This window comes from Ursus maritimus, unplaced genomic scaffold, assembly GCF_017311325.1.
Source record: "Ursus maritimus isolate PB19 unplaced genomic scaffold, ASM1731132v1 scaffold_34, whole genome shotgun sequence".
In the NCBI taxonomy this organism is placed as follows: domain Eukaryota; kingdom Metazoa; phylum Chordata; class Mammalia; order Carnivora; family Ursidae; genus Ursus; species Ursus maritimus.
The window spans coordinates 12,596,310-12,623,746 of NW_024426008.1; the positions used below are offsets into that span (position 1 = coordinate 12,596,310).

The window sequence follows — 27,437 nt, forward strand, 5'->3', positions numbered from 1 at the left end:
CCGACTCCAGGAAGCCTGACAGTGTTTCAGGACAGAGGAGTAATTATACGGCCATCATCTCCTCCATAACCAACTCCTGTAGATGCAGTGGTACATTTCCCCGGATAAATTGCCCAAGCCCCAAGGCCAGACCTAATGGTTTCACACACCGGTTTCCAAGGGGAGGAGCAACAGGGGCAAAGCTTTTAAATTAATTAAAAGAGACACTCAGGCACACTTCATGCCATTCTTTAATCTCCACTCTCCTGTGATAAATACAGAATGACAGGTCTGGGCCCAGGCTAATGAGTTGAAGGCAGGACCCTATGGAGACTCACCAAGGAGCCCTCAGTAATGCGGCAGCAGGGCCCAGGGCTCAGAGAAAGGAAGCAGCAAATCAGCACCTGGCCTCAGCTGGGTCACTGATGTGTCGCCAGAACGTTCTGAAGAGTTCCCCCTGGACATATGATCCCCCTCTTCCTCGACCAGCAGCCGTTTAAACAACAGACAAGAGGAAGCAACATGTATTGCATTAAAAGGTCAGAGAGTAATAACAGTTAAGATTTACTGACGGTTTTCTAGCGTCAGAAAAGGCACTGTGCTAAAAGGCTTCTCAGGCTGTACTTCATCTAAGCGTGGTGACCAGCTTCCCAAGCATTCCTCACACCTCCTGCCATATACACCCTCACCATCCAGTCCCCTCGCACACGGAATCAGAGCTGGTGCATGCGACCACTTTAGAAAATTCCAGAAGAAACGGTCTGTGCTAATAGGCTTCTCAGGCAGTACTTCATTTAAGTGTGGTGACCAGCTTCCCAAACATTCCTCACACCTCCTGCCATACACACCCTCACCATCCAGTCCCCTCACACACGGAATCACAGCTGGCGCATGTGACTGCTTTAGAAAATTCCAGAAGAAATGGTCTGTGACTTCTGAGCGTAGATGATAAAAGACATCAGCACCTCTAACATGATCTCTTGGATCACTTGCCCTGGGGGAAGCCAACGCCATCTCAAGAGGACACTCAGGCCGCCCTGCGGTGTGGCCACTCCCTAGGCCCCTTGCAAGTTAATCCTCCGGCTGCCGCCAAGACTCAGAGTCACCTAGCTCAAGCCCCAGACACCCCAGAAAGAGAAGTCATCATTGCCGGGCCCTGTCTGAATGCCTGAGCCACAGAACCCGGGAGATAATTGTCTTAAAAACGAAGTTCTGTGATTTGTTACACAGCGAGAGCTAACCGATACATAAAAACCAGATACTCTTATTTTCCATTTGAGGTGAGTTAAAGGGATTCACTCACGGGCACAGTAAGTGAAGCAATGGGGATCTGTGTCCAGGCTGGCAGATCTGAAGTTCTGGTTCTCATTCTGTCCTCTTACTCCTGACAGATAAACATAAGGTGTGTAACTGACTTCCCATCGCTTTTGTTAAGGGAAAAGCAACTACTTAACGGGAGCTCTGAAACACTTTTGTTGTTCCAAGATACTCTGTTCATCCACCATGGTACCCACACCATTCTGCCTCGAATTTTAGCCATTTCTCTATGGATAATTGTTCCTGGAGGGTTGGAACAAGGGATCTTTCTTCTGATAGTGCTGGTAAATAGCAGAAGGGTGGGGACAGGAGGCCAGGTCAGTCCCACAGACACCATCAACCTGCCTCAATGTTTGGCAGATCTGCTCTTCCACTTTCAGCCTGGGTGATTTTAGGCCTGTTGTCTAAATTTCAGCAGCTACCGATTCCTCACTCTTAAAACAACCAATATCATAGCCACACTTTTGTTCACACTGTGTTACACAAACATACTCAAAGCATTGAGCACATTTGCCTGGCACACAGCAAGAGCTCTGTAAAAATGGGACCTATCTGAATTATCAAATAGGTGTCGCAAAGCACCCACCATGTTACGTGCCGGAGCAAAAGCTCTTCCCTCAACCTTTTCTCACATGGGAAGGAAATGTCCAAAGAAATAGCAATGGTTCTCAGGAAGTGAAGAGATCTCGCTCTACAGGCTGGCCAGAGCGCTAATGCCCTGGCCATGGTTCCTACCAGAGCCCAGGCTGCCCTTCTGGAGTGATGAGAGGGTCAGCGAAAGCTGCCCTACACGTCCAGCCTCCAATGGGACAGGTGCAAGCAGCAGTCTGGCTCTTTCTTGCAAGAAGAAATGGAAGGCAAGGCGGGTCGCCTTCTCCCTCGCCTGCTGAACAGAGGTGGAGAGGGATTTCGCTTGCATCCTATCTCTTAATCCCATTACACTCTTATCATTTTGTCAGCGCAGACAAAGCTCCGTAGGTCCTGCCAACACTCATTCTAATGCCTTCCCAGGCGGTACACTCCTCCTTGGTCTGGGAGCCAACGAGCTGTCAAGTGTCACCGTCCCCTCAGGTGATTTCTACTCAAAGGCTATTTAGAGTCCCACCTCCCTTTGAATTTACGGCTCTCTCGCTCTCTTTTTGTTACGCCTGAGTTATCCATATAAAATTCTCTTTGGGTCCAAAATGTGTCCACAACCTTCCACTTCCGGGTAAGACTGAGAAGTGGGAAACTGGGGGAGAAGCTGGCCACTTACATCCATTCGAAATAAGCACAAATTCCTGGCATCACGAGGTGTTAGGTCGGGTTCTCCAGGGGACAGAAGTGACCCCACGCCTCGCGCCCAGTGTAACAGAGGAGTAGGATTAAAATACTGACAGCTACGAAACAAAGAGCCAAGGGAAGGACGCTGTGTGTAGCAGACAGAGGGCCCCTGACAGCCGAGGAAGGAAAGAGCGGACAGGGGAGGACAAGGGAGACTCAAACAGTGGGCCTCGGGCATGGGTCCTGAAGAATGGGCGGGTGCCCGCTAAGGCCGTGGCGAAGGGCAGGAAGAGCTCCCCCCACAGGCAGAAGGAATGAAAGGGGCGAAGGCAAGAAAGCTTAAGACGGGTTCACACAATGCTATGGATCTGCTGGGAGGAGAGACAGGACTGCAAAAAATAAAACAGATGAGGGGAACCCCCCCCCCCGGCAATAATGAGCAATAAAGACTTGTAGATTACCAAACACACCGGAGACATGGGGATTTCACGGAGAAGAATTAGTAACATAGTTCTCCGTGATCACGACCATGAAACCCCGAGACTAGAGAGACAGATTTTCAAAGGAGGCAATGTCAGGCGGACAGGTGGACTGCTCTTCCCCACACTTAATGCCCCTCCCTGAAAGTTTTTGCGTTAACCACCAAACACTCGCTCTCCAGCTAGTTTTGTCCTTACTTTAAAAAATGATTTTCCCTAGTTTTTAAAAACGACGACCTCCAGTGAGCAGGCGCGTATTACATGGTGTAAGTCAGGACTCTGTTACTTATCGGCAGGGTCATTTCAATGATTTCCAAAAGCCAGTCTCCACTACCCAGACTGGTTTCAAGGCAGAGGATATGTGTATCAGAGACAAACAGGATTACTGATAGGTCTCAGGGTGTCTGTCTGAGCCTCCGTATATTTTTCTATCCTCTGGCTCAGATTTAGAAAGCCACACGGAGTAAGCTCTCAAACAGAAATTCTCTAAATCCCAAATCCCTTGTCTTTCTCCTTAGAACCAAAGAGCTCGGTTCCAAAAAATGCCAGAAAACAGCCCAGGTCATCAAGCAGTCTCATATGGTGGGTCCCTGGTCACTGCGTCTGTGTCCTCCCAGACCCCAAAGACGTCCCCTGCACAACACTGCCCCAGGGAGGCCTCCTTACCATATACCACATGCTTGGCCACTTGGGATCGTTGAAGTAAGTCGGCTGGGCACGACTGAAGTCATAATCCCTCTTTGTCCGTTTTTTTACCACTTGCTGTTGGATCCACTCCACCTGCCAAGAAGAAGGGCATTTGGTGAGTGCTCAAGCTCCACCAGGCTTAGCACAACATAAACGACAGTCGGAGGCCAGTCCCCATCCTGGGCCAATGCTGTTCAAGTCAGAGACTTCACGCCAGCCACGCATGCTGAGTCCAGGGGCTCCGAGTCTCTGGAAACCTAGTTCCCCCTTATTTTCAATGCAGGTCAGCTCTCCAGTCCTTAATGACAGGTCATCCCTATCTCTCAACCACGTGCTAACTTCTTAGCTTCTTTGGAAAGCCTATTTTACTCACAATTTATTGCAAATTGATTGTGTTCATTTTTATACTCATTTTTTCGCCTTTACCATCTATGAAGGGTCAGTAAACTTGTTCTATAAAGGTCCAGATCATAAATATTTTAGGCTTTGCTGGTCATAGGATCTCTGCTGCCACTTCTCCTGCTGCTGCCGTATACCGCAGACACACAGAAGCGAACGGGTAGGACTGTGTTCCAGTAATATTTTATGTAGAGAAACCAGCAGCGGCCTGGATGCGGCCCACGGGCCAGAGTTTATGACCTTTGCCTTATACTACACATTAATTTTTTTTAATGTTCCGGGATTACACAGCAAATTTTAAAATAATCCTGGGATCAAATGCTCTAGGATCACAATTTCTTTTTTTTTAAAGAAATGGCTTTTTACAACACAGTGTGGTGGAAACAGCAATATTTGGGCAATCAGAAAACCAAATCCCTAAGACCTGTCTCTGGCACAAAATTGGAGAAATCACTCAACTGCCTGAGCCAAAGGCTCCGGGCCAGCTCGAATTCAAACCTACCACCCTTGAGAAAGTCTAAACAGTTAGCCACAACTTTGGCTTAAATAAAGCAACTGAGAGCTTCTGAGTTTAATACAGAATTGTAACCTAAATGTTAGGGCTACATATGGGGGTGTTTTTTTAAAAGCAGGTCATCATTATGGCACCATAAAACTAAGCATATTTTGTTTTTTTGTTTTTTTTAAGATTTTATTTATTTATTTATTTGACAGAGACACAGAGCACAAGCAGGGGGAGCGGCAGGCAGAGAAAGAAGCAGGATCCCTGCTGAGCAGGGAGCCCGACTCGGGACTCGATCTCAGGACCCTGAGGTCATGACCTGAGCAGAAGGCAGCTGCTTAACCGACTGAGCCACCCAGGCGTCCCAAGCATGTGCTACTTTGACTGGGGCATCTGAAATGCAGTCAGCCCTGGCGGCATTCTACAATTTGTTCCCAAGCTCTCTTTGTTCGCTCTCTCCTACTATTTTAGTTCTGTTCTACCACTTATCCCGACACTCCACAAAGGGATTAAAAATTGAGGGGAAGGAGACTTTGTAGTCCATTAGCGATTCCACATCCATCCATTCAGTAAAAACCTCCAAACCACTTTTTCCTACTTGATTAAAGATCGCTGGAGGAGAGGGGCTACAAGGTACTGATTGACAGGCTCAAAATGCAATGCTATCCACGAGGTACTAAGGCCAAAAGCCAAACTAATAAATTTCTCTGATTCTCATATCGGGAAATACATTCAACAAGACTACTGGTATGCAAGACGAATTTAAATAGCGAATTCCTAGAATCAGAACAGGAGGATTGCATGTAGAATCGCGTAGTCACAATTTTCACAAACGCTCTAATTAATAGAGTGACAGGTGTCATTCATTTTTTATGAAGTAGATTACTATGGAACACTTGCTACATCTTTCTCGGTAAAATGTAAGTCCTTCAAAGCCAGAGACTATTTCTCTGATTCTCATATCGGGAAATACATTCAACAAGACTACTGGTATGCAAGACGAATTTAAATAGCGAATTCCTAGTTACAACACTAACAAGGCAAACGGAATTACATTGCCTCCTAAGTAAATAGAAAATCCATTTATGATTACGATCACAGCTAAGCATCATATATGTGCCTTCTGTGACAGGTAATTTAGGCAAAATTATCAGTACAGAAAAAAAGCCAATAAATGAAAAATAATCTTCTAGAAAACGAACGGTGTTTCTGCTCCTGTTTTAATTAACGTAAACTAAGTGACTCTCCCGCACTGAATCATTCCCCACCCCGCCACCCCCAACACACAGACCTGTGCATGCTGGAGAAAAGGGATTGTGTATCTTTCTTTGAATTATTGGACAACGGTTGTCAGGGGTCTTGTGTTTTTCTTTGACTCCAGAGACTGCTCTTTAGAAATCACACCGAAACTGATGTGGCATTAGAAATGCGTGTAAATTTTGTTTTAATGAAGAGGGTCATTTTTAAGTGGCCGGGTTTCTAAAAATACAAGGGAGGAATCAATTTCCTTCTCAATCAAAGCGGGGCCGCAAGCACGAGCGTGTATGCCCTTTTTCTATGTCCAGGAAACGTTTTCATCTCTTCATTTCAAATAATCTTGCTAAGAAAGGAGTTTCATTCACTCACTTATCCATTCAATAAGCATTAAGTGTCTATTCTGCACCAGACATGGTGCTGGGAATATAAAGATGAGTAAAAATAGTCTCTGGCTTTGAAGGACTTACATTTTACTGAGAAAGATGTAGCAAGTGTTCCACAGTTGTCCACTTCATAAAAAATGAATGGCACCTGTCACTCTATTAATTAGAGCGTTTGACTACGCGATTCTACGTGCAATCCTTCCGTTCCTGTCCGCGGCGTAGCCCAGTCACGATGAAAGCACTGCATGTTTGCACGCCTGGTAAAAGAAGCCTGCAGATCTGTTTAGATGGAACTCTTTCCAAACTAATCCTATACTGGCAGCGGCTTTTCCTGACGGAGCCTCTAAAAATTCTGAATTGCCACCTAGATGTGTACCTAAGCCAGAAAGCGTCAAATCCCCCAGGGGGTCTCACACAGATTGCGAGAGCGCAGGAGTCTCCGCTGGGGTGGGGGGCGCGTCCCGGTGGATCACGGTTTCTACAACACCACGGTAAGCCTGCGCTTCCCCTAAGCGCACATACACGCAGACAAATGTGGGATAAGTATGTGAGAAAACCAAGTGACAGCCATTTTCCGAGATGAACTACAGGTACGAAAATAGAACCAAATATCTTACGGAATAGCATCCCTTCTGTAATTTTACCAAACAAAAGTGCTTAGTTACAGGCTTGGTGGCTAGAAGGTGGCACTGCATGCTGGCATCTAGACTTGACTACAAGTCACTCTGTCTGATCACAGGGCTGAAATAGTCAAGAAAAGTACAGTGGGGTTTCTTGTGTGTGTTTTTTTGGTTTTTGTTTATTTTTTTTTTTTTAAAGTGTCGGATATCATGTATTTTGTCTTGGTGCTTCAGGAGTATATAGCCCTACATTTTTTGGAAAGTGGGAAAAGCACCTCTTGGATCGGAAGATTTCTATGACTGGAAAGACTAGATTTATATTTTTAAGCCATTATCCATATGGCTGTCCTTGAGCCCTTTAAGAAAAAGCTCAGAGGTAATGCGTTACACAGATTTCGCTTTTTGCCAAGAAGCCGCAATGCATAGAAAAGATGCTTAGAAATTCATTTCCATAAAACTAGGGCCAGCCCAGGAAAAAAGGAAAACTGTGTGCTTTCCCCCACTGGTTTAACTTCTGAAGGTTCTATTTCTTATATATTACGGAACTACAGTTAATCCAGACTATAAAAACCACAGGACCTTTGAAGTCATCAGTGTATCCTCCGTCAACTTCAACACATGTGCGCTCCATGGTTTTAAGGACGCTCCCTCCCTCTACCAATACAGCTCCCCTCCCTATATGGTCCAAGCGAACAGTGGGCATCCGCCTCGCCAGAATCTTTGTCGAAAGATGTTCTCTTTCATCAGATTTCACGTGTCAAGCAAAGCACATCAAGTGATCATTCTGGGAAACCTAGCCCACCCCCCCCAACTATCTCAGTTGAACTCATATCTCATTAATTTGCAATTTAACAACTTTCTGAGATAGGATAAATAAGAAGTTATATGAATACATATTATGGAAGTTATTATATAACTATACTCAGAAAACAAACTATGATAACATAAGAAAGACAAATATGGTGCGGCATCACTCATATGTGGACTCTTAAAAAAAAAAAAAGCCAGACTTGTAGAAATAGCAGAAAAGTGATTACCAGAGGCTGAGGGGTGGGAGAGACAGGGATAGGTTGGTAAAAGAGTAAAATTTTCACCTGGAAGATGAGTAATGTCTCAGGATCTAATGTATGAAGATCGACTGTAATGGTGATGATAGTTGGTAACACTGTATCATATAATTGAAATTTGCTAAGAAAGAACTTAAATATTCTCACCAAAAAAAAATTCATATATATGTATATGTCTACATACACATATACATATATATACACATAGATGGTGATGAATATTAACTAAGTGGATGGAGAAAATCCTTACATCATATATATATGATCATATATATATAATCACTCCAACATACAATATCTTACAATTTTCTATGTTGATGATACCTCAATAAAGCTGAAATTGAAAAAATACATAAATGTCTCACTTTAAAATGTGTCTTGCAGTAGGGAGAAATTAGATATTAAAATATATTAAAACTAATGATTAAAATATATACTGGTAACAAATACCAACAGATTTTAATGGAATGGAAAGTCAAGAAGTTGACCCCAAATATATGAAAATAGAGTATATGATAAGGGTGCTATCCTAAATCATGTGGGGGAAAAACAGATTACTTCATAAGTGATGTTGAAACAACCACCAACTGGGGAAAAAATAAAATGAAATTGAAATCATGCAAACATCTTACATCAGGGCCAATTCCAAATGAATGATATTTAAATGTAAAAGTAAACAAATCAAACCACAGACATACCCTGAGAAATATGGGAGATTTAAAAAATAATAATAATCTTAGAGTAGAAGATGCTTGCCCAAGTTTAAAGCAAATCAAAAAAAGTGATTTAGAAAAAGTGATACATTTCATCGGAAACCGGGGATGTACTGTATGGTGACTAACATAAAAAAAAAAAAAGTGATACATTTAACAAGATACAAAAATAAATTTGGCATGGCAAAAAAACTTCAAAGGCAAGGCAGGTGACAAACAGGAAATGTCTCTGGCTCCTACTACAGACAAAAGGTGATTAATATATAAAGAGTTTCTACAATCAATGAGAGAAAAATTCAGTAGGAACACAGCCAAAGATAGGAGTACAGTAATATCTGAAAAGACAAACAGGAAAACTTTTTAGCTGCTACTACAGACAAAAGGCTATTTCCATCATATATAAAGAGTTTCTGCAATCAATAAGACAAAAATTCAGTAGGAAAACAAGCAAAGGATAGGAGTACAATAATCTCTGAAAAGATAAAGTTCCTTAAACATATAAAAATATTTCTAACCTCATGCAGATAAAGACAAAAGTAAATGAAAACCACATCAAGATACCACTTTTTCACCTTTTAGATATAAACAATACAAAGAGATAACATCCTATTAGTGAGGGCATGATACAACAATCATTCTCATATAATGATAATGGGAATGTAAATCTGTGAGCTCTTTGGAGCATAATTGGACAATACCTAAAAAAAATTCTACAACAAGTCATTCTACTTTTAGGAATTTATCCTACATATTTATTTACACATGTAAATATGCAAGGCTATTTACTGAAGCACTCTTAGTAATAACTGCAAGTTGTAAACAACCTGAATGTATACTGATAGAGATTAACAGACAATGACATAGCAACAACGCAACCATAAAAGAGAACGTAACTGACTACGTTACGTACTGACAGAGAACAGTCTCCATGATACAACTTGAAATGAAAGGAAAAGAAAGACACAGTCTATAAAGAACACTACGATCTCTACATTTCTTTGGTGATTACACATAAAGCCCCCAATATAGGATGGAAACCTTACTACATGCCCTTTAATACTTCGTTATCTTTGAACTACATGAATATGTTACCTATACAAACAATTTAAAATTTCTTTTAAGTTCACATGTTCCATTGGGGGCAACCTTCTCGGGTCCCCTCCCTCTTCAGGAGCTTTGCTTTGCTGCCCACCAAAAAAAGTTCTATTGGTTGATTACTATCCTATAGTCCAATGACCTCAAATGTGACCGAATGTGTGAATTACAACATATTTTTTGAAGAAATGAGAAAAATAGTATATAAGAAAACATCTCAGATGGCTTTGTATAATGTTTTAACATGGTGAGTGTTGAGAAAATAGGGATAAATAACAAAAAGAAGCGGTTAGAATTCGGGGAAATTGGTTTGTACTGTTAGATCTATCACCAGCCACCTGTGTGACCTTAAAAAAACCTTCGTGGACTCTTTCATCTGTCAAACGAGAGCAGACAGACAAAATATGCCCTCTATAGATAAAACTGCAAAGCTAGAAGGAGACTATATTCTAGTCTCTGATTTGACTGGGAATAAAAAGTTTGTGCTAAACGCAATAGAGGTACACAGGTGCTCCAGCTGATAAATGATCTCAGTCATTCCGTGAAGATGTGAGATTAATATTTAGAAAGGAGTGTAGTAAATTATATTATTCCTTTCATGATCTGAGGAAGCAGTTGCCAGGAAATAAAATATGTAGGATTCCATATTTTGTATCCTTTTTTGAGTACCATTGACAAAACAGGGGGAAAAAAGAGCATGTACAGATTTCTCCCCTCCTTTTTCGTTTCTGACTTGGAAAACAAAATACGCAGAGCTGCCTTGATTGAAATATATAGATAGATATATATATATATGTATATCAGTGAAGTGCATGTCTGTGTACTTGTTCACTGTGGAAGAGAAGGTCAATGAAGTCACTCCCAAACCCTAAAATCTGAAGCCAACATATCCCAAAAGTTTTCTAAAACTCTGATCCAGAAACCAGAGTTAACTAGTGAAAGAATCAAAGAATCTAGTAAAAGTATGTGTTTAGATGAGGGTATGGTGGTTTTTAAACCTTACTCCAGTTAGTAACTAACTGGTAATTAGTGAGTTACTCAATATTGACACTGGTATTTCATTCGAGGCATACTTTAAAAAGAAAAAAAAAACCACAATTGTTTGGAGTCTGCTTTTTTCAGATAGCTACTTGTGAACAAAATAAGCATTACTATTTATTTGATGGAGGATTTTACTTGATGTGCTTGAGATAGGAACTTTGAATCCTATTTAACGACTGCAAACATCAGAGGCTTATACTAGGGAACCATCTAGCCAGGAATACGAGGAATCACACCATTTCTGGAAGGTCACTGAGAACAAAGCTGCGAAAGAAATACTGCATATGCACCCTGAGCAGTGTGATCGAGCACAATGCAGGCCCCAGTGAAAAACTTTGCCTGCTGGAACATTTTCTAATTAGTTGGCTTTCTCCAACAGAACCAAACTTTTAGAAGTGGGTCATCAATTTCACCGCACTCTCGTAGCATTACTGATCTAACCGCATTACTTACTTTCAGGGAATTCGAGTTCTACTTCACCCCTTAAATGATTCCACTAATATGCGCATGCTTCTAAACATTTAATTTCCTAACTTGTTCCTATTTTCTCCCCACTTCTGATAAGATGACATGTGAAAGGAAAATATAAATGTTGCATCCAATTAAAGCAATAAAATTTATTTCCACCTTCAAGGCCCTTTGTCTCTTCACTCCAAAAATATTATATGAAGTATCTACTATGCTGTGGGCACTGTTCTCAATGCTATAGGATGGCACTGGACAAAATAACCAATTGCCCAGCTTCGGGCAGTTTCCATCCTAGTGAAAGGTAGACCATAAAAATGTAAATAAATAAAAGATCATGTAACAGACTTCTATGGCACAAAAAGTAATTAACATACAGTGATGGAAATCATGAAGGAGGGGGATATAGGTAAGGTGGTCCAGAAAGGCCTCTTTAATAGAATTCTGAATAATAAGGACCCTTCCATATAAAGGTCTCAAAAGAAAATATTACAGGCAACATGAGTCGTTAATGCAAAAGACCTGGAATGACCAGATGTCTGCATTTTTGTCTACAGTTCATCCATAGGCCACAGATGCCTATGGCGATCCCTCGGGGCCTAGGGGTGGGTATACCAGTAGTGCATTGCACCCTCCAGTGGATAAAGAAAAAGGCTCTCTCACGTCAAAGAAGCTGATTCCCAGACATCTGGTCAACTAGTTCTGGGCTCCTGGGTACCAAAAATACGATCTAGAAGTGACACAGGTTCAAGGTGGGCATGTCTCCAAAGACCCACCACCTTTTCAGCTGATGAGAACAAACTCGGGTGAAAGAAGGCTAACGAGGTCCTCGGGAGGGGACCCTCTTGCCCATACCCACGGATGGTACCCTTGTGATGCTCACCACTCTGGTCCAGTAAGGGGCATTAGGGCAGACTCTGACTTTTTAGTTGAACAGTAAAATATCACCAGTTCAATGTCATCTAAACAGCAGAGAAACTATTAAATGATTTCTAGGACAGAAAGGGTCTCAAGTACAAAGCACTGAAGCACAAGGGAAGGGGCGAAAAATGCTATTTAGTGCGGAAGCAGGTTTAGAACATCACATTAGTATCAGAAGACAGAGTTACTTAATCCGGCGATTTCAGACATTATCGACGACCACCTCCGCAACTCCGTGAAAAAGGACAGCATAGCTGTTGGGCACATCTTGCAAAACAATCTAACGTGTAAGTAGGCTACATTAAAAACAAAGTAGTCATTTCCGGGGCTTTACGTAGAAAAATCTAGTGTGAGTTCTTCATACATGCAGCGGGTAGAGCTGTACTAGACCATGCCTCAGATAGGCAGCGCAGAGTCCCAAGATGGGAAAACATGCCACCTGAGTTCTTGGTAGACCACCAATCATTAACCTGGCCACCGGGGCAATCACAGAAATCCCGGGATTCTACATTTTCATATGTAAAATGCTGTAAAATTGTTGAGAGACTCAAAGCCTAGTAAGTCATACAAATGGAGGGTCTACAGGACTGAGTACTCTGTACTCTGATTGCATGTTTCCTCCCCCTTCCTCGGAGGAAAGGAACGAGGTCTTAGTATCCCTAGTACCGAGGACAATGTTTAGCAGTAGGCCCTCCATGAATAGTTGGAGATGGATGGACGATGTTTTTACACTGCATTAACACATTTTTTCAGTAGGTATATCTAAGTTTTCTAGTTATTAAGAAAAGAGCAGGAAATTTTAAACTGGAGAGAGTAGAAAAAAGAGTATCTGCTTAATCCTACCAAGTACACTAGGATATTTTGTTTTTCAACAATAGTTAAGATGGTAGCATAAGGATGTTGATGCTACCAGGAATGAAGAGGATGTTAAGGTATTAATGAAGGATGTGGTCTTTCTATCTATAATTTTATATATTTTTAAGGTACCATGGAACCCTTCTTGGTTTGACAACCATCCCTGCCCCCAACTTGGAACCTATTGCTCTATTGACTTTGATCTTTTGAGGTGGGATCATTTCCCCACCTCCCCGGTCTAAACCTCAGAAGCCACAAAAAACAGTGTCCACAATTACAATGGATAAACACAAAAGAATTAGGTAGTTGTTGACTAAGGTCAAGAACCTGTAACTTTACTGTGGATACCAGTCGTCATTCCATCACCTGCAAGAGCCAAGATTAAATAAAGTCGATGGATCCCACAGCGTTAGTGATACTTTCTCCCAGTGGTAAAGAGCATCTCCCACAGTTTAGTGGTCAAGGACTATAGTCCATCATCAAAGCACAGAGCAAAGTGTGATTTTACAAGCATTTATGGGAGTACCTGGGTGGCTTAATTGGTTGCGTCAGACTCTTGATTTTGGCTCAGCTCATGATCTCAGGGTCATGAGATCCAGCCCCACGTCGGGCTCCATGCTCAGCAGCGCTCTCTCTCACACACTCTGGCTCTCACTCTAATAAATAAATAAATAAGATCTTTAAAAGTATTTATGGAGGGAGAAATATAAAGATCAAGGCAACTTGATCTTTGATCAACTCAAAAATAAGTGAGAAAAGGTTCCAAACTGATAAGAAAATAAGAAAAGAAAGCTTGTTTTTGAACATTTAAGTTTAAGGCTTTGCCCATCCTGGTTACTAGTAATAATACCCATCAGCAACAGTTTCTTGCCAACTTTCAATGACAATATATTTGTTTTACCTTTACCTTTCTAGGAAAGCTTATCTCAGAAGATTTCAGGTTCATTCCCCCCATTGACGTGTCACTCTTTCAACATTCTTAAAATCCCCTGAAGGCAAGATACTTATATCTGTCTCAAATGTAATGCACTTGTTTCTTGAGACAAGTTTAATTTGCCCTCTCAAAGGAAAAAAAAAAAAAAAAAGCTTCCTATTCCTAGTCACGCCAAAATGCTTTCCAATGCATAGAAGAGAATTCAATTTCTATTAAAGTGTGTCTGTGTTTGCGCAGATACGCCCAGCACGTGGTGATGTGAGTTCATTAGCGTACTTGTTGAATGGCAAGATTACATCGAAAGAATCTTGCATATTCTAACGCGGACATCAGTTTCTTCTATTTTAAACTTCAGGACAATTAATTTAAGCAACGAGAGGAAATTTGAAAACAGTTTTGATTGCTTGAAAGTATTAAAAGGAAATAGGATTCTAAAGTATCTAAAATTAATCCTACTTGTCTGAATGCCCCCTGGGGTTAAATTCACACTTTTGATTAAATGCAATCTTAATTCAGGGATTAAACTAGGACAGCACATAATTCCCTCCAGCTTCACTCTGGGATCAAGATTATCACTGCACTAAAAACACAGTGGCATGACTTCATTCTATATGTATTTGTTTTTTGAATAATCACCGTCTAAGCAATTCGAAAGCCAAGGCAATGGAATAAAACCTATTCAACATGTCCAGTAAGTAATCTCTCATTCTGTCCTCAGCACAGTGAAGTCGGAGACTTCTGAAAGACTGACAATTGTACCTTAAAACCAAGTGTTGATCTCTTGATGGATTTTGGTTCTCTTCGACCAATCCTGCAACTCTGTGTATCAATCACTCACGATATTCCCAGACCCACATCTGCAGACTGGACGCCCTTGCCTTACCAAGTGAATACAAAGACGAGCATTATTTTGTGCAGAGTGGAGAAATTGTTCGATTCAGCTGAAATTAATAAAAAAAAAAAAAGGCAAATTCTGGCCAAGGAAAGGGAGTCATTCTCATTATTTCTCCACGCAGAGGACACGGGGTGATCTGCTCAATCTCAAAAATATGTCAGCATCTTGCTTCTTCATTCCATGGCTCACAAACAATGATCATGAAAGTTCTATTCATATGGGGAGAAAGACGCGTCCCTAGTGACTAATTCAGCGCCACTGCACAGACTGTCTTACTCTCCTAGCTATTTAAATATAAATAACAATAGCACTTGTTCCTAAATTTCCATGGACCCTACTGCTTCTATTTGGAGCACAGTGGAAAGATCTGAGTAGGGGGCAGGAGGGTGAGTTCCCTAACTTCACAATCGGGTACCCGAAGTTTTCATTTCATGCATTTAGTACTTTTTTTCAGGGTGAGGCATTCTCAATATTCTGGTAGCTTCTGATTTTTAATCTTTCTCTTTAACTCTCTTCATTGTCAAGATTTCAAATCTCAGAAATGAAGAAAGTACCAACTGTTATGCTGGCGAGCCCTAGCTATGAATCAAATCGGGGGCTGGATTAAAAGTCAATGTCTTTTCTTCCTCCTGCTGCCAGAAGGTAAATATGCAATTTTAGGGGCAAATACATGAAGTCTACCTAAGTGCTCTACGTTCTCTCGAGGTTCATCTACGTTTTTTAAACCTAAAATGAGCTCAAAAATCCGTAAGTAAGTAGTATGAAGTCACCGGTGGGGAGAGGTCTGGATGAAGACCCCCACGGTGGGCCCCCCAAACAGCAGAGAGAAAAGAGAAAGGTCCGTCTTTGGAGTGGGTCTCTGACTTGGGTTTCTATTATACTCTTTTTTTTTTTTTTTTTTCCGGAACTCTAACCTTATACTTGGCAGGGAGGGCAGGGGTGTTTTGCAACGAAAACACTGGAATTGTGGCAGCTCTTAAACACCATCATCACCCTCTGAAATATTTAGCAAACAGCTACTTTGGTCAGGGTGGGGGAGAAGCATGCCTTTGAGCCTCGGGGAAAAACACGGTCCAAAATCCCTGGGCCAAACGGGAAAGGGATTGGCATATTCCCACCTAGATCCCGTTGCCTGAAGCAAACCAAATGTTTTCTCAATTTCAGCGCCGTTCCCTCACCTTTGAAACCACTGATGAGGCTTCCAGCAAGGTGGTACTTGACAAAAGCTGCAGGTCAGAGCCCATAAAAATCTGGAGCAGGACGTGATGGAGGAGGGCACGGGCTGGGGGTTCCGCCTGGCCTCCGCGAAGGCGAGACTGAGCCGGCTCCCAGCTGCCCGGTGGCCTGCTTGTCACAGCAGAGGAGAGCCAAGTCGCTCCAGCGGGCCTCCCTCTCCCTGCACTCGTAATTCATACCCACCACAGTCCCTGACAGGAGCCCTGGGGCCGAGGCTTGAGGAAGGAGAGAGAAAACACATTTTCATCACTGTCATCGAACCTGACACATTTGCAGCGGGAAGACCCAGGAGCACAGGCCCTCCCCCATCCGGCTTCCTTCTTTCCTGCTGTGTGTTTTGGATGGCTCGCCCTGGAGTCTGTTGTGTCAATGTTCATGGAAATGTGATGCATTTACCGCACTCAGGGGCTGTCAGCAGTTCTCCCTGGGCGCACCCCCCACCCCACCTCCAGCACTGCTGGGGCACGTGCGGGCTCCCAGCCCCGGAGCGGCGGCCGGCCTGGACCACGTTTCTCAGCAGCCCTACCGCGTCTTGGCTACTTGGGAACGGGACGTCCAAACAGGAGCACCTGCTAAGCTCGCTCCGGAGACTTCATTCAGTGTCACACTTAGCGGCTCGCTGTCAGGGGGAGGGAAGGCAGAGGATGCAAAGCAATTACTACGAGCCAGAGAGAGTTTGAGGATTATGCCTTGAGCTCATGAAGATCCGGAAGGGCGAGGGCAGCCTCAGCCTGTCTCCGAGCCCCACAGCGGCCTCGCTGCGCCTTGCCCAGAGCAGGCCCCCAGGAAGGGTTTCCAGAAGGAATGACTGCATTAACTACTCTTACAGGAAAGGAATCATTGGTGGTTCAGCCCCACACATGTAAGGGAAAGCAGAAAAGCAAGCTCTAGGTTGCTCTCACTGGGAAGAGGAGGGGAAATGATTTTATGTCATTTTCGGATCGGATTGGGCTCAGGAGAAACCAATGAAATGATCGTGGGCTGAGCTAAGGAATAAATCACATAGGTGGTGGTAGGCTCTTCCAGTCCTTTCATTTCCAATGCGTCTAGAAGTCATTGGCTATGATGATATGGGAAGAACAACTATTTGACTTTTTGTTCACGTTCTGGGCAAAATAAACCTACTGTTTCTTTAATACCACCCAACTGTTCCAGGAAAAGATCATTTTACCAGTGGAGACCCTGAAGCGCGGGGAAGTCAAGTCATGAGACAGTAAGGAACCGGAAACGACCCTGATTAAGTAAATCCACCCCCAGGTCTGTTTCCGTATAGCACAGCAGCTCCCTTTGGAGCCATTCTCTCAGAGGACGAACAGGCTGCGGGAGGCACATCTTTTTTTCTCTGCCTTTGGGCCATCACAACATTTCTACGCCTAGAGCGTAGTCAAAGCTGATCCCGTTACTATACTAGAAGCTTCCCTGGGTGAAGGGTGAGGGAAGGAGGGAAGAGAGAACAGAAAATGGAGTAATGCTGGAACTTTTATCGTCCACACAAGGAATTTTGCAGAGGTCTTCAATGACTCGGCTGGAAGCATTGTAAAATGGGTTAAGACATTGAGTCCGCAAATGGCAGAAGAATTGTCTAATGAGTGAAAAATAAAAATCTGAATCAGGAAGAGAATTCTTAGCTCAACCCTGGCAATGACGACAGAAATCCTTTTTCCCCTCAAGGGCATCTTCTGACTTGTAATTTAAGAGCACATGAAGTTCAAGGTCTGAAAATTTCCCAAATTAAAACAAACAAAAAAACAAGTCACTCATCGGGACTAAAATCTTTAGTTACCCAGCTGCTCTGAATTAAATGGCACTGACAAGATGAGACAAAGGGAGACATGGTGGTTACTGATTAAAAGTTGGGTCTCTAGAGTCCAAGGAGCCTGTGTTTGAGAATTCTTGCTCATCCCCTGAAGAGCCGGCTAACCTCAGACAAGTTACTTAACCTCCGGATGTCAAATGGGGAAGGTAATTGAACCCGAAGAGTAAATGAGCTGATTCATGCCCAACGCTTAGCATGGTTCCTGGCGCACGAGTACCCACCATGCAAGCTTGGTGTCGCTGTGCCAAACGATGCCCACTGAGGAGCTAACCTCTTGCATTAGTCCAAGAGCTGCAAGCTTTGGTATCGTCCCAAATGACCAGAGTGTGACACTGAGCATGGAAGCTTTATAAAGGCACACTGGACTAGAACTCAGGAGATTTGCTCTTATCCAGCCCTGTTACCGCCTTGATTTCAATCTCCTTCCCTACAAGCTTACAGGGTTAAGATCAGATTAGGGATTTGGCCCCAGGGGTCAGAAAGCTGCCACCAAGGTCAACAGGGGAGGATGGGGGTGTTAAGCAGTAAAGTCAATCAATGGTCTGGGCCCTCCTCCTCTGCACCCTCCCAAGTAGCCCTTGTCTCGAATACAGTGCTCTGCCTCAAACCAGAGAAGCGTCTCAAAGGATCGGAGATCCCGTGGTCAGTAAAATTCTATGCAATCTCTGAAATTTTTAGACCTAGTTTTTGTCTAGTTTTAGGACAACTGGCATTCATCTTCAAGAACTGGAACCCAGATCATTAAAAAAAATAATAATAACTAGGGACTCCTGGGTGGTTCAGTCGGTTAAGCATCTGCCTTCGGCTCAGGTCATGATCCCAGGGTCCTGGGATGGAGTCCCACATCGAGCTCCCTGCTCAGCGGGGAGTCTGCTTCTCCCTCTGGCTCCCCCTGCTTGTGCTCATACTCTCTCTCTCAAATAAATAAAATCTTTCAAAAAATAATTAAATCTGTTTTAAGAATTTTCATTGTTTTGGGGTGCCTGAGTGGCACAGCGGTTAAGCGTCTGCCTTCGGCTCAGGGCGTGATCCCGGCGTCATGGGATCGAGCCCCACATCAGGCTCCTCCGCTATGAGCCTGCTTCTTCCTCTCCCATTCCCCCTGCTTGTGTTCCCTCTCTCGCTGGCTGTCTCTATCTCTGTCAAATAAATAAATAAAATCTTTTTTTAAAAAAAAAGAATTTTCATTGTTTTATGCAGATCAACTTCTCAACTCTATTTTTTTCTTATGGAGTCATCAGCAATCGCCTTTGAAGACTGGAACCAAGGAAAGCTATGTTGATGCCAGAACTCCACTGTGGGCAGCCATGATGTTTCTCATCCAAGTGGATTTCCAGACCCTTCGTAGAACAATTCTAATGAGCACTGATGTCTTAGAGTTTTCCAAAGCCATGTTCAAAGAAGTAATGTACATAATGAGGTCTATGGTAATATAAGTAACGAAATAAGCTGGCAACAAAAATGATCACGAAAGATTCCACAAACCATTTCATATGGCCCCTGCCACTGACAAGAGAGCTCATAAGTCTGTCTCCGTGAGAAAGATCAGATCTGGCCACTTTTCAGCATTTCCTTAGCCATTAACCCTAACTCAGACCCTCATTTTGTCCTACCTTGCTGAGATCCCTAATCATCCTGTTGGGATTTCTATCAAGTTTGGTCCTTGTTTCTTTCATACTCCAAGCACCTGCCAGAAGACCTCAGTAAGTAAATTCATTCATTCCAGCACCTTCCTGGTGAGGGTGTCTTTCCTTCCATGGTACTTTCTCAGCACCTGCTTCTGTCTCCCTCAACTACAATTAAAAAGCATTTTAACTATTTGCTAGGCTTCTCCATGAAAGCACACATTCCTGGAAGAGACCCTATTTTCCCTATCAGTGTCCCTGGCATTTGGCAGATGACCCGGCTGACAATGGCTGTAAAGTGACTGCTAAGTGAATTAACCTGTTAATACGTGAAGAATACGGAGGACTTTGTAACGTAGACTGGCGCTCAAGGCCACTTCCTGAGAACTGGCCTAGTTCCTGGGACTGACTTCAACCCTTGATGATATAGGTAGTCCTTACTAAACTTTCAAGTCAATTTGATTCAGCGCTCCTTCACTGAGCACCTGTCAGAGGCCTGGCCCTGGTTTTATCAGTCTCTCCACCAGTAAGCCTCGGACTTCCTGGAACAGGGGAGACAATTTAGTTAATTGCTGGCAATTAACTGAAAGGCTGGTCTCTGCCCTCCATTGCTCACAGCCCAGTGGGTGGACTTATTGTAACACCAAGGGACACGTGTCTTGGCAACAGAGGATTCCCCTTGGTCCCTTCTTTGCTCTCAAATGTTCGGTCTTGTGGCCTTTTGAAAGCTTCAGCGTGTCCGCTGTGCTGTGGCAAGTGGGTCAACCATGCAGAAACCTAGAACCGTCGTCCTAAAGTGGTGTTGGTAAAATGTATATATCTAAGCACATCTTAGTTGCTTCAGGGCTGTGGTTAACACCTGTCACCTTGTAATAGGACCCAAGAGAAAATACCCTTCCCCTTGGAGTTTACCTGTCTACTGAGACTGACTGCGACCCAGACCGAGAGGACCAGAAGCCAGGTCGGGGCAGAACTAGTTTTGCTTTACATAAAAGAAATGGCAGTGGGGCGCCTGGGTAGCGCAGTCGTTAAGGCGTCTGCCTTCGGCTCAGGATGTGATCCCGGCGTACCGGGATCGAGTCCCACATCGGGCTCCTCCGCCATGAGCCTGCTTCTTCCTTTCCCACTCCCCCTGCTGTGTTCCCTCTCTCGCTGGCTGTCTCTCTGTCACATAAATGAATAAAATCTTTAAAAAAAAAAAAAAGAAATGGCAGAAATGAGTGGTTTCCCAGTATTTGTTCTGTAGAGACAGCAGAGACAAAACTAGATGGTTCTAGATTTAATTCTAGGAAGCAACACTTACTCTGTAACCTGCCTGAATGACTGGGCCTATCTCACTACTAGTCACCTCATCTTCTTGTGACCCAACGTGCAGGGCATGCAGTAGGGATGACAGAAAATAGTTCCTCTCCAACCCCCACCCCCAGCCCCATCAGTCTGGGGCAACACTGTCTTATGTTTATCGACAGGTCAGAAGGACACACTGGGGGTTCAAACATGGGTAGGTCCACCTGCAATTAACTGAATTGTCTTGAAATACGTAAAACCACTACACACATGTCTTTATAGCAAGAAAGGAGATTTTTGAGGAGCACATTCCCACGAGGTTGGGATGGTGAGTCGTCCGATTCTGGGTGGTGTACCCGATAAACACTGGATCTTAAGTAGGTATTTAAAAACCACTGTCCAGGGAAGTGACAACTGTGATGTTTTTCTGAGCTACCGCCACACCCTTCAGAATATGATTCAACTGTCAGAGTTTTTGTTCCCCAATCATCCCTGAACACAATGCCTGACAGGTAAGCCACCTGCTGAGATGGACTTCCATAAAGACTTCTAGAGAGATTCTTCCTTTCTCTGACATAACCTCCAGGATGAAGAAACCATGGCCCTTTCCAGTCCCGCCTCAGCACTGGTTAATGTGCCCCCAAAGCATTCACTCTGGAATGACTTCTAGGTGCACGAGCTGGTACGAGGGCCCAGCCCCAAGGGCAGCCAACATGGCCTCACAGGGCAAACCCCCTTGGGCCCGGCTCCCTGTTTCTATACTTGTCATGCACCCCCAGATGTGTCTAACAAGCCCTCGAGGGCTCACACGCTGGATTCTGCTTTCTAACTGTAAACCACATCACTGTTGGGAATCCGGGGCCCTCGGGGGGCAGAGGGGAAGTTCAGAATATTGTTCTTCCCAAGAATCCCCTCATGTTCTGGAATCAGTGACTAAAAAAAGCAAACAGCTGGCTTTCTATGTCTATTAGTCTTTGATTCATACATCTAAGGAAGGGGAAAAAGCCTCACCAAAAAAAGTCACTGATAAACATGTGATAAAGGCCAATGGTATGCTTTAGTTCACCTCTTATGTTCCGCCATGGGTCCTTTGCCATTTGGGCAGGGATCTTAGAGACTGTCAAGCTCAAACTCTTCATTTTACAAATGAGAAACTTGAATCCAAGCGAGGTTATACTTTTTTTGTGATGGGAAAGGTTTTCCTCCCCTTCGGCTTGCCTTTTGACCACCATTACACGGTCTACCATTCGACGCTTGGCTTTTAGCCTCACTGAACCAATATGGATAATGACCCCCGCCCCCCCCCCCAATATGGGCAAGAAGAGACCAAGGTGCTCTTTGAAGCAAAATTTAGCTTTCTAGAATTTGCCAGTGAACTGCTGATTTGGAACATGGGCCTACAAGGGAATTGCCTTGTTACAGACAGTAGGTATGCAGTGAGGACTTAATATGTGAAGTTGAAATGAACCATGAATTAATAATGGCATTCATCAAACTGAAATTCTCCTGTTATTAGTCACGCACTGGTATTTGTGGGCTGTATTCCCTCAGTCATTCGTAAACACGCACACACCTAGTAACCAGCCAATATCAAGGACAAACAACCCAGAGGCCGGCCTTAGCGAAGCAGCCAGTCTTTGGCGGGGTGATGCCGCCCACCCGAGAACTCACTCCACTGTTGGCATTTTTTTTTTCAACTGTGTTCTCAACACAAGTGTTATGTCATTGTTTTTATCTCAAGATATGTGTAAAATATTCAGGAACACTGCGATAACGTCAGGCAGAGTGTTCTGAGAACACTCTCGATGTCCTCAAACATGTTAGCCAAGCAATGAATGTTCACTGTCTTGAGGTTAAAAAAATAGCAAGAAAAAGAAAAACACTGCGATATAAGTTTTTAGAACCCCGACCTGTTAGGGTTCTTGCCAGGGGACATTCCCCTTGTTATGAGATGACCTACCTAGGTATGGAATTTAGATTTTCCTGGTATCCTGGCCCATGCCATCCCAACCCAGGCACTGTTAAGCGCATTCCCTTGAGACAGAACAACGCAGCCTCTGATGTCCTCAGATTTGCTCACCGACATCCACAAGGTCAGTCCCAGGCACTTGACCTACGGAACCTCTAATCCCCTCCACAAAAGGAAAGGCTGGATGTTCTACCCATCTCTCAGACTGAAAACTGAGATTCAAAAGGCCAAGCAGAGTGTCCCAAGTTACCCACGAGGATACGAGAGCTGGGATATCAACCTAAGAGCCCATGCTTTTCCACCACATGAAACACAATCGCCGAATTATTCTTTAACCCACAGTAAGAATGAACTCGAGCAAACGCTCGTACATGAGCCGCCCCTCCCTTGCCTGGCACAGAGTCTACGCCTCTTTATGTTGGCTAAGGACCACGGGAAAGCTAAATGTCAGGACACTCCGTGTAGCAGACACTGCCAACAAAATGACCCAGGTAAAGATGCCCTCCTACAGTTCCTCTTCCAAGTTGCTTATTTTAAACACAAAAGCTCCTTGGATTTTCACCATAAATTGTTAGAACTAGAAATGTGAGAATAATTGCAGAGGAAAGCTGTGATTTTTGTGGGTTTGCCCAAGTCTGCAGCCCAGAAGAGCCAGGATTATAGGATTTTTCCCCCACAGTGCTGTTAGTAAAGAGATCTCTCGACTGTGTCAGATCGAGTTTCCCCAAATGCTAACCTGGGAGCCAGGGCCTAATCGCATCTTTAACTTTCCTTTTATACGGCCATATTTTCAAAAAAGAGAAAGGTGAATAATGAAAATAGTGCCAATAATGACAGCCACAATTTACCGCCCCTTCTAGGAGTAAGACACTGTATATAAATCCCATTGTGTAATCCCCGCAACAGTCCTAGGAGGTTGGCTAGCCTCGTGGAAGGAGGAAAAGGGGACTCAGAAAGGTTTAGTTCTTTGCCCATGTTCCCAGCACTAGTAACTGGCAAAGCAGGGCTCAGAACCCACTCAATGAACCCCTAACACACACCGTTCCTACGAAGCGAGACAGGACCCACGCTGGATCTTTCAAGAGGCCCACCCAGAACTCGGGTGCCACTCATCACCTCTGTGGGTCCCTTTTCAGCCTCAGGGGCGAGGTCTTACCCACCGACAGGGCCCCTCGCTACACATGGGGCAGATCCTGTGTGCCCATCACAAACGCTGGTTTTCGGTCCGCGTCCAGATCTCCGCGGAGACCTCCAGGAGCAGAGGACGATGAGTATGCGCCCCAGACACCCTGTTCCTTCCCCAAATTCAGCGGCACAGTGGAGCCAGGCACACACCCCAGCACCACCATTGAAACCTGCTATGCGTTCTGCCGTGAGTACCCGGTCGCCAAGACGGGAAGCGTTGTGATTCCTATGGAAGAGTCGCCCTGTCACGTCCCTAGCCCTGAACCTCCAGCGGGCTCCAGGATGAGGAATCTGCCAACAGACTCTCGCCCCATGTGCTGGCTGACTGCCTGGCCCCCGGCCCAGCTGGACCTGAGCCTCCCGACTTGCCAGGCCTGGTCACAAGCCAGCAGCTTTCTCGACATCCTCCTTTGGACCCGGGAGCCCAAGGAGTGTTTCTGAATGAGCTAAGGGGAGCACAGTAGGCCCACCCTTCAGGGCCCAGATCAAAGACCTCTTTTAAGAACACTCATGATCTCTCCCAGCTCAATTATTACTTTATTCTAGGAGCACCCCCCACCCCACCAACCACACTCTCTAAACATGGCGTCCCTACCCCCCCAGTGCTCGAGCACCCCCCTGCATAACCGCTTCCCAGGACTTACCACAATCTGAATTCAGGTGGGTTATTTATGTATATCTGCGTATTGTCCACCCTCCCACAGGAACCCCGGGCTCTACCGAGGCCGTAAGCTCACGACCCCCGCGCTTGCTGTCTGCTGGTGAGCGCAGCTCGGGAGACACTGCCGGCAACCAAGGCCTGAACCAGGGCTTTCCAATAAAAACAGAATGCAAGCCACGTGTTTGCTTAGATTAAATTCACTAGTGGCCGCATGAAACACGCAGAAAGAAGCAGGTGAAATAAATTTTAATAATATTCTTTAGCCCGGTTCATCGAAGCTGTTATTGCGTCATCACGTAAGCAAAAGAGAAGTTATTAAGGGGCTAGGTTATGTTCTGTGTTTCGGTCTTTGAAATCAGGTACGTGCTTCGCACAACACATCTCGACTTGGATACCAAATTTCCACGGCAATACCTTGTCTGTATTTAGATTCCATAAAAGTGACCCCTGAGAGAGTAGATTCACCTACCCAAATTGTATCCAACACATGTAAACATTTTCCTGATTTCCCTCTTTTCCAAGGGCATCGTGGCGCACGTGGCTGGTGGCTGCCACATTGGAGAGTCAGACTGAAATGATTAAATGAGAGAATACGTTCTAAAATAATGATTGATGGGTGGTACTCATCGGTGAAAGGCCTTACATTTTTTGGATTTTCTCTGGATCTTAAATCACTTTCTAGCAAGTCAGCGCAATCCTGAATCGTTTCTATGGGGGGGGGTACCCCAGCCCCACCATCTTGCCAGGAAAGGGAGATGACGCCACAGAACCGGCCCTCAATGCAGTTGGGAGGCCTGGATTTCAGACTCAGCCAGATCACAAAGACTCAATTCAGTTCAGCTGCAACAGTAACTAGTCAGATCAGGGACACTCCAAGTCACACAGCTCTTTTGTTTCATTAGAAGGTGCTGCCCCGCCCCAGTCCTTTGGCACTGTATCGCTTTCCAGCTTTCAGTCTAACTGATCGTGTACCTATCTCAGTTTCCCTTCTACGCCAGCCAGCAATCTGGGGTGGAGAGGGCCTTATTCATCACCGAGCAGGGAGACTGGAGGTCCCCGCTGGGCCAGCACAAGTGTAGTTCAAGCCTGGGGTCCTTGTGTCATCTGTACCTCTGTCCATTCTCAAAATTCTGGAAGATTATAATGGGTCATGGAAGCTCCCAAAGACCCGAGCTCCTGGCAGGCACTTGGGAAGCAGCTGTTGGATATTAATGAGCAGAGCATGGCCGGAGTCCCAGGCGCACCTGATGCTCACCTCTGACCTTCTTCTCCTCTCTAAATACCGTTAGGGGGAACAACACGCAAACAGAACCCTGTGATATATAAAAAAGCCTTTATAGTAACAAAATTCGATTTACAGTCTTGGGCATTTTAAATTTCCTTTTGCTCGTCTGTATGCTTTCCTTAATCATGTCTTGTCCCCGTGATCACATGCCCTTTATTTCCCCTGAATATTAACATTTTTCTCTGATACTTTCTCTCTCTTGGCTTGCTTTTTGTCTTTGTTTGCTTCTTTTTTTTTTTTTTTTTTCCCATTTCCTTTCAGTGATTAGCTGCCCACAGAGCTTCGGGAGAGCTCTCAGATTTTTCAATCCCACGTAAATCTGGTCTATTGAGCTTCCCTGACCTCTGGTTGTTTCAAACTAATCCGGCTCCTCCCCACACTTTCATTTCCCCCAACTCGCTAGCTTGTTAGAATGTGACAATTGCTCTGATTGATTCTTCTGACCTGATTTAAGAAATGAAGGCAAAACAAAGATTTGTCAGTGTGATTTTGATTTTACAGTTGAAAGAGGACGCTAGCTCTAGCCTATATAACTCTTTCCTACAACCTCCTTCCCTCTCAGCCTTTGCCTTCTCTTCAGTTGGTCATATACATGTTTCCATCATCCACCAGAAGCAGCTGGAGCCTGCGCTCTGCTGCTGGCCGTGTGAGCCCCAATCTCAGCTCCTCTACAAACTGTGTGTACAAAAGTGCTCGTTTCAACCTCCGTAGACTAGGGATTATGACGCCCTTCTCAGAGGGCTTTTGGAATGTCGAAATGAGTTAATTCAAGTAAAGCACTGTCAACCACGCCAGACCCATACCGAGTGCCCAATAAAAGGCTATGGTCATTCCTATAAGTCTTTACCCTTGTCTTAGTCTTTCTTATTTCTCCCCTGCACTCAGCCCCATGCTGAGCCATGCACACACCAAGTGCCCAATTCATGGCCTTTCCAGTTGCATGTTTATTGCTGCACATGACCCGAACGGGAGAGGATTCTCATCGGGTTTCTTAAGTTTCACCTGGCAAATAGCTCAGTTGGTCCCACGGCCACAGAGTCTGCCCCCAAACCAGCGACCCCTGGAATGTGTACCACTGCTGGACATGGAATACCAAACAAGAAGTTAACTGCATGAGTGCAAATCCTTCCATCGGTAGGAGGGTATCAAACTGCACACCCAGCTCATGGTGACTCAGCAGCATCACCTCGTAACAAGAACATAGAATTCCAGAGTCGCATAAATACAACAGGACACCCCAAGACATGCAAGATGAAGCCTAAACTCCTCAGCACTGAATAAGCCGAGCCTGGAGGCCTGGTCCGCAGGGCATCTACCTTACCAACCTCTTCCCCTCCCCACCCCACTTGCCCCGTATACGCATAACCTAAGCTCTAGCCGAAATGAAATGAGGCCTAAATAATGACGCTTCCTGTCGCACATCTGGAACTCTGCCCGCCTTCTCCCTTAGAATGTCCTCGAGCCACTGACATGTTCTTGTCCACCGGCCAACTTCTATCCC

At 44.5% G+C, this 27,437-nt stretch overlaps 1 protein-coding gene across 2 annotated transcripts in view; it reads right to left on the minus strand.

Annotated features, from left to right (window-relative positions):
• PCSK5 (proprotein convertase subtilisin/kexin type 5) overlaps positions 1-27,437 on the minus strand; it is a 456,163-nt gene that overhangs the window by 366,971 nt on the left and 61,755 nt on the right. For both annotated transcript variants that reach the window (XM_008691034.2, XM_040620237.1), the window contains exon 3: positions 3,705-3,818. In XM_008691034.2, coding sequence (XP_008689256.2) covers positions 3,705-3,818 — 114 coding nt within the window. The remainder of the gene's footprint in view (positions 1-3,704; positions 3,819-27,437) is intronic.